This window comes from Panicum virgatum, chromosome 6K (genome assembly GCF_016808335.1).
Source record: "Panicum virgatum strain AP13 chromosome 6K, P.virgatum_v5, whole genome shotgun sequence".
NCBI classification, from domain to species: Eukaryota; Viridiplantae; Streptophyta; class Magnoliopsida; order Poales; family Poaceae; genus Panicum; species Panicum virgatum.
Window position 1 is genome coordinate 22999915 of NC_053141.1, and position 7371 is coordinate 23007285.

The window sequence follows — 7371 nt, forward strand, 5'->3', positions numbered from 1 at the left end:
AATATCACCAAATTTAGGAATACCGACCATGGCAGCCGATTTATTCTTTCTGATCCCCAGCAGAGTTGCCAAAAAGTATGTTGGTGCAGAACTAGAACCAACACACCAAAGCGCTAGAACGCGCAGCGAGCGACGGCACGATGCAGCACCGATGCTCAAACCGGTCAGACCGGTTGTCGCCGGGCAGGCCGGCGGTGAAACCAACGAACATTGTCTAGGAAGGACCCGTCGGGGCAGGCGCACACAGAGTTGCTCTTGGGTCGGCAGGCCACCTAGAACGCCCTCAATCGACGTAGAGACGAAGGAGGAACAACAAATAGTAGATTGGAAAAGTTAGGGCAAAAAAAGTAAAAAGATAAAAGTTTTTGTATTTGATCGATTGGATGTCTCAATCGACCGTGACCCTTTATATTTATATTTATAGGGTGTGTAGATTTATCCCGCAAAAAATTCTATTACAAAATCTAAATATATGAAAATTCTTAATTGTACTCGGACTCTGCTTAGAAACCGATCAGACAGATCGACTCTATCGGTCAGACCGATCGGCTGCTGACGACTACAGTGTCTGACCGATCAGACCGGTCGGTACTTTCTGATGCCAATTTTGATATCAGACCGGTCGGTACTTTCTAATGCAAATTTTGATGTCAACACCCACCGGCCACCGCGGTTGACGGTACTGCTTGGGTCTACGGCGGAGGACGCCGCCCGCGGCCGCGCCCCAGCAGCAGCCGCCATGCCTCCTCTTCCCACCCTCCCCGTGCAGGCTCTTCTTCTACCCCAGGAGGACTGAATCTAGCTGGGCAATCGCTACAGACGCGCACCAGCGCCGCCGCCGCCGCCTCTACGCATCCCCGCAAGGCTGGACCCTCGCCGTCAACCCCACCGGTCGCGGCACCGTCGACCGGCAAACGCAGTACTGCTGGCAATTGGGTAATTCGGGACCCGAAATGTCGGATTCTGATTATTTTCAGTAAATTTCGGATTGCAATTTTTAAAATCCGAAATTTTTAAAATCCGATCCGAAATTTTCGAGTAATCCGAACGCCCCGCCATAACTCGAATATGGTGAGGCCGAGGAGGATCCTCCTCGCCCTCACGATGCTCTCCCCCCTCGCGCTCTACACCAGCCGCCTCCCGGCGGCGCTCAACCCTATCCGTAAGCGCGCTCTCCCCCGGCGTGATCTGTTTCGAGATTTGAGGCCGTCTTTTGTTGGCATTGGCGCTCTTACGGATTTGCTGCCTTGTTTTTTTTTCTTTCCAGAAATGCGGGATTTCTCCGGAGAAATCACGAATCATGTGAGTGGGGTTTTCGGGGGTTTTTTTTTGGTAGGTGGATTTGGGATTCTATAGGGATTTTGTTTGGGGTTTTGACGGGTTTCTTTTTTGGTTGAATGGTGTGCTAGGGCCGTGGCATCAAGGCAGACAAGCTGAATGCGCTTCCTCTGGTAAATTTTCACTCCCTGTTTTGGGTATTTTTCTTGACCAGGGTGACAAGTTATTATAGATTTTCCTCTGCTTTGGATGCAGGAAACTGTGTTCTCTTTGAAAGAACCTGTCGGCATCGTCTTCTCGGATGAACTGGGCGGGTTGTCGAAAGAATCGACTGAATCTGAGGGGCAAGGTGCGGGTAACTTTTCCGATTGTTTCATTGCATCTTGTGTTTGTAGGTTCCCGGATTCAGAGAGAGTCTTTCGTAGAGATTTGCGTTGTTGTTGTTGTTGTTGTTGACTTTTTGTGTTCTGACTTCTGAGATCGTTGCACACAAACTGTCTGTAGAATCGCCATCGAGAAAGGCAGGGGAGCACAAGAGCCGCGTGCTCTCTGAAGTCACGGCGGCTGCTGATGGCATCGAAGTGCTGGAGCAAGTGACGAGGCGGGAGGCACAGGATGGTGGCTTGGTGAGTACCGACTCAGAAGAGCAGGAGAAAACCACCGGATCACAGCAGCAATCATCTTCAGAGGTTGGTAGTTTTTAAGCTTTCTGTGCATCCTATCAAATTTTAGTTGAGTTGTAATCTGAGGATTAGTTTTCTGAGTTTTGGGACCATGTTTTGTCATTTAGCTTCAGGTTGCAAGCTGGAATTCGAAGATTGCATTATTAGAGTTAATCAGTTAAGATCAAGCTTTGAAATCGGTTGGTAGGCGAAGCCTTTCTGCACTTATTACACCTAACCCCTTGATGGCCAGTACCTTCCTGGTTGGGATAAGAAGTTAAGAACATTCTGGCCGCTGGAGGGTTGTGATATCTTTCATTTTCTTGGGATAACAGGTCAAATCGTAGTGTCAACTGCCAATCTATGAAATGAGGAATATCATGAATAAACTTAACCGATAAAATTCTGATGTAAAGTATTAATTGGCTCACTTGCTTCATCAATTTAATGTCTGCAAAATGCTGCCATGGAGAACCTTAGGGTGAATACATAGCCCTTAGTTGATCTGTGGGTCTTAATGAAGCAAGTTTACATTAATCATTTTACAATGTCAATTACTGCTAGCAGTTGGAGTTGTAGCAGTTTTAGTCATTCTCATACAGTTGTCAGTTATAGGTATTGATTGTGTTGTTCGTCAACAGCTATGGCACGTGTTTGGCTCAGTATGTTGTTCATTTCCTTCAGGATACTGATAAGCACATATATGAAAGTTCTGGAATCTTACTGATTTGGTTTCAGGGCCTGTTTTGTTTCATGCTTACATTTCCTGCCAAGTTTTGCCTTGACCTCTAATATCCTTTCCTTCCAATTTGTTAAATCAACTCTTAATATGGGATTTCATTATAGAACGTCATCTTAATGTAATAGATGCAATTTCTGACCAAATGGGGTTCAATACATTTATGTCGTGAAATATTCATCCATGCGCAGAAATCACATACTCCTAATGTTTTTTCCGAACTTGATTCTTCTATTTTACAGAATTTAATTTAATTGTTCTTCATGGATCTTATGTGTTGCAGTTATGTTTGTTACATGGTTTCATCTTTATCACATGACCTCTTACAGGAAATTTTACTGGAGACTATGCCTAAACAGACATCTGACAAGGTAGTTGCGGAGAACTCCCTAACAGCTAGAACAGATGGTAAAACTAAAAGCTTTGTTTTGCCTGATACGCTGATCCGGAATATCAAGGATCAGTTAATCAAGGCAAAAGTCTACCTTGGCCTTGGATCCATTAGAGCAAATTCCCAGTACCTAAAAGACTTAAGGCAGAGGATACGAGAAGTCCAAAAGGTGCTTGGTGATGCATCTAAGGACACTGATCTACCAAAGAAGTAAGTTTCTCATCAGTTCAGTTCAGTCCATTCGCTTCAAATTATAGCTTCAGTTTCATACCGTGCATAGAATCAGTGCATGCAATAATTATGGGACTTTTTCATATACTTGTTCAGTGCAAATGAGAAGGTTAAAGCACTGGAGCAGATGCTAATTAAGGGCAGACAGATGCAGGATGATTGTTCTATTGTTGTCAAAAAGCTTCGAGCTATGCTTCACTCAGCAGAGGAGCAGCTGCATGCACACAAGAAGCAGACTGTTCTTCTGACACAACTTGCAGCTAAAACCCTTCCTAAAGGTCTTCACTGCCTCCCCCTGAGGCTAGCTAACGAATACTTTTCATTGGATCCTGATCGGCAGCAGTTCCCAAACCAAAATAAACTCACCAACCCAAAACTGTATCATTATGCCTTGTTCTCGGATAATATACTAGCAACAGCAGTTGTTGTAAATTCAACAGTGTTAAATGCCAAGGTATGTATGTTGAATACTTCAATATATGAGTTTAAAATTTGAAAGATAGCTTGCATCATTCTTAATGGAATTATTTGTTTGCAGCATCCTTCCGATCATGTCTTCCACATAGTAACTGACAGACTGAATTATGCTCCAATGAGAATGTGGTTCCTTTCTAATCCTCCTGGAAAGGCAACAATTGAAGTACAGAACACTGGGGAGTTTACATGGCTAAATGACAGCTACAGTCCAGTGCTCAAACAACTTGGGTCTCAGTCCATGATTGATTACTACTTTGGAACAAATCGTGCAAACCCAGATTCAAATTTGAAATACCGAAATTCAAAATATTTGTCAATCCTTAATCATTTGCGATTTTACTTACCTGAGATTTATCCAAAGCTTGACAAGATGGTCTTTCTTGATGATGATATAGTAGTAAAGAAGGATCTGACTGGCCTCTGGTCAATCAATATGAAGGGGAAGGTAAATGGTGCTGTTGAGACTTGTGGAGAGAGCTTCCATCGCTTCGATCGTTACCTGAATTTCTCAAATCCTGGTATTGCCAAGAATTTTGACCCCCATGCTTGTGGTTGGGCTTTTGGAATGAATGTGTTTGATCTGGCTGAATGGAAGAGGCAGAACATAACCCAAATCTATCACTCATGGCAGAAGCTTGTAAGATGCTCACAACCTTCGTTTCACACTGGTTTATTTATCAAAGTTTATTTTTGATGTTTTAAACATATGTATGAAAATTAAATCTACTTCTGTTGCATGTGTGTAGTAGGGTTGTCTGTACTGAAGCTCAGTAGCGAGTAGGACTTTGAAGCTATACCTAAAAAGGATGTACTGGAAACGCCAACAACTCTTTGAACTAAATCATCTGCAAAGTATTATTTATACTGTGGCCCTAGGAAAGGAATTTATTCAACATTGCGTATTTTTATTTAACTTCCATATTCAGTTTTCAGCTTACATTATGCAAAATTATAATTAACAAAACATCTTAGCTTGCATATTCTGTAGAAAAATACATATACACAAACATAGAAAATTTGTTTCATAACTTTTAATAATTCAAGTGCCTTTGAATTCAGTCTGTTTTGTTCACTTTGTCATGTGTACCGACTATGATTGCTACTGAATAATTTAACCTGATCAAATACATGTTACATCATATTTAACTGCAGAATCAAGACAGATCGCTTTGGAAATTTGGCACTCTCCCTCCAGGTTTGATCACATTCTGGAACAAGACATTCCCCCTCAGCCGGTCGTGGCATGTTCTTGGTCTAGGTTACAACCCCCATGTAAACAGCAGAGACATTGAACGTGCTGCAGTCATACATTACAATGGCAACATGAAGCCCTGGCTAGAGATTGGCCTGCCCAAGTTCCGAAGCTACTGGTCAAAGTATCTAGATTATGACCAACCTTTCCTGCGGGAATGCAACATCAATCCATAAAGGAAGATTGCACTTTCAATCCCATCTGACATAACCAATAGTTTTTTTTTTTTGCTGATATGCTCTGTAGTGATGGCAACACCACCGACTTTCCTATTAACATAGGCCTACACCAGGGGTCAGCATTGAGTCCTTATTTATTTGTTTTAGTGATGGATGAGGTCACAAGGGATATACAAGGTGAGATCCCTTGGTGTATGCTCTTTGCTGATGATGTGGTGTTAGTTGACGAGAGTAGGGTAGGGGTTAATAGGAAGTTAGAGCTCTGGAGACGCACGTTAGAGTCGAAAGGGTTCAGACTTAGTAGGACCAAGACCGAGTACATGATGTGCGATTTCAGCGCGATTAGGCATGAGGGGGGAGACGTTAGTCTAGATGGGCAAGTGGTGGTCCAGAAGGATATTTTTCGGTATTTAGGATCGGTGCTACAAAAGGATGACGACATTGATGAAGATGTTAGGCATAGAATTTCAGCTGGCTGGTTGAAATGGCGGCAAGCTTCTGGCATCCTTTGTGATGAGAGGGTGCCACAAAAGCTAAAAGGCAAATTCTATAGGACATCAATTCATCCGGCGATGTTATACGGTGCTGAATGTTGGCCTACAAAAAGGCGACATGTGTAGCAACTGAGTGTAGCAGAGATGCGGATGTTGCGGTGGTTTTGCGGGCACACAAGGAGGGATAGAGTCCGGAACGAAGTTATTCGGGATAGGGTCGGGGTGGCACCAATTGAGGAGAAATTTACTCAGCATCGGCTGAGATGGTTTGGACATGTCCAACGAAGGCCTCCTGAGGCGCCGGTGCGTAATGGGGTTTTTGAGCGGGTCGATAATGTAAAGAGGGGTAGAGGTAGACCTAAACTGACGTGGGATGAGTTGGTTAAGAGAGACCTTAAGGATTGGAATATCTCTAAAGAGATAGCTTTGGAAAGGAGCGCTTGGAGACTAGCTATCAATGTGCCTGAACCTTGAACTTTTTTCTTTCGGGTTTCATCTCTAGCCTACCCCAACTTGATTGGGAAAAAAAGGCTATGTTGTTGTTTGTTTGTTTGTTTGTTGTTGCTGATATGCTCTGTAGTCTACATAGCCTAGTATTCATTTAATTCGCGTTTTAGATTCTGGTTGCTAATCAGATTGCTTCTTGTTAACCCCTCTGCATAATTGCAGATATAGTTGTAATTGCAGCCCCCTACCTGGCGCGCCAAATGTCGTGGTGTGGCAAACCACAGTCGGGTGGCGGAATGCACCCGCCTAAGCCCAGAGGGTGAGAACTCGGGGGTTAGCTAGCGACTAGTTCGATCTTGCTCAAGAACACGATGAATACAGCCGGGTTAGAGTGGTTCGGGCCGCCGGAGCGTAATACCCTACGTCCACTGTGTGTTGTATTGCTCAAGACTGAAGGGTTGGAGCTGAGTCCAGCGTGTGACTGCGTGTAGTCTAGCGTGCCCCCTGTGCACAGCGAGCGCCTCCCTTTTATATCTCAAGGGAGGTGCATACATGGCCGTTGGGTCCCCGACAGATGGGCCCATCGATGTAGTACAAAATATCGTACTGCTCATACATTATGGCGTCGCAGGCGAAGGTGATCTCTCTCCTGGATTTCCTTGCCTGCTCCTAGAATCACCTGTTGGCGTGTCCAGGTGCTGTCTTGTCGGGACGGCGCCAGGCGTAGCAAGCGGCGTCGCCTGTCACATAGCTGAACGGGCTGCGTAGCTTGCGGCATAGGAGGCATGATGAAATAGAGCCGTGCCGTCGTATCTAATAAATGTGGCAGACGGCTCTGCATGGGTGCGACGCAGGCGGCTGCACTGTGTACCTCAGTAAATCGTGGTCTACAGTGAGGTCTGACAAGGTCTGCCCTGCGAGCCGCGGCGGCAGAGCACGCCTAAACCCCCCACATTGAATACAGTAGGTGGGCGAATCTTCCAGCAGAAGACTTGCGCCTATGCCCACGGAACACGTGGTGGCTCCGGACCCCCCCGGTAGTATGTTAGGTCTATGCGCGTGGGAGGTCCGGACGGGCGTGAGGAGGTTCCGGACCCCTATAAGAGGTCCGGGATTTCGGTGGCTGGCTCGGAGCTTCCCTTCCTCGGGGACACGTGGCGTCTCCGGACCCGTCCCAGAACGGGGAGCGGATCCGGGGCCGTCGGCCCGGTGAGGTAAGAG

General features: G+C 45.4%; 1 protein-coding gene across 2 annotated transcripts; it reads left to right on the forward strand.

Annotated features, from left to right (window-relative positions):
- Positions 1 to 652: 652 nt before the first annotated feature.
- On the forward strand, positions 653 to 5328 carry LOC120712052 (probable galacturonosyltransferase 4). 2 transcript variants are annotated; one of them, XM_039997754.1, is made up of 9 exons: positions 663 to 1162; positions 1268 to 1302; positions 1410 to 1451; positions 1534 to 1627; positions 1783 to 1967; positions 3009 to 3280; positions 3398 to 3755; positions 3840 to 4415; positions 4931 to 5328. In XM_039997754.1, the coding sequence occupies exons 1-9, from the start codon at positions 1069 to 1071 to the stop codon at positions 5204 to 5206; spliced, it is 1932 nt and encodes a 643-aa protein (XP_039853688.1). In that variant the 5' UTR covers positions 663 to 1068; the 3' UTR covers positions 5207 to 5328. The 2 variants fall into 2 exon arrangements, with proteins under 2 accessions (XP_039853689.1, XP_039853688.1); XM_039997755.1 differs by lacking the exon at positions 1268 to 1302 and having other exon boundaries at positions 653 to 936.
- Positions 5329 to 7371: the final 2043 nt, after the last annotated feature.

Coding starts and splice junctions, on each gene's coding strand:
- LOC120712052 (XM_039997754.1), top strand. CDS start 1,069: ATGGTGAGGCCGAGGAGGATCCTCCTCGCCCTCACGATGCTCTCCCCC. Junction 1,968..3,008: donor AGCAGCAATCATCTTCAGAG/GTTGGTAGTTTT, acceptor GACCTCTTACAG/GAAATTTTACTGGAGACTAT. Junction 4,416..4,930: donor ATCACTCATGGCAGAAGCTT/GTAAGATGCTCA, acceptor ATTTAACTGCAG/AATCAAGACAGATCGCTTTG.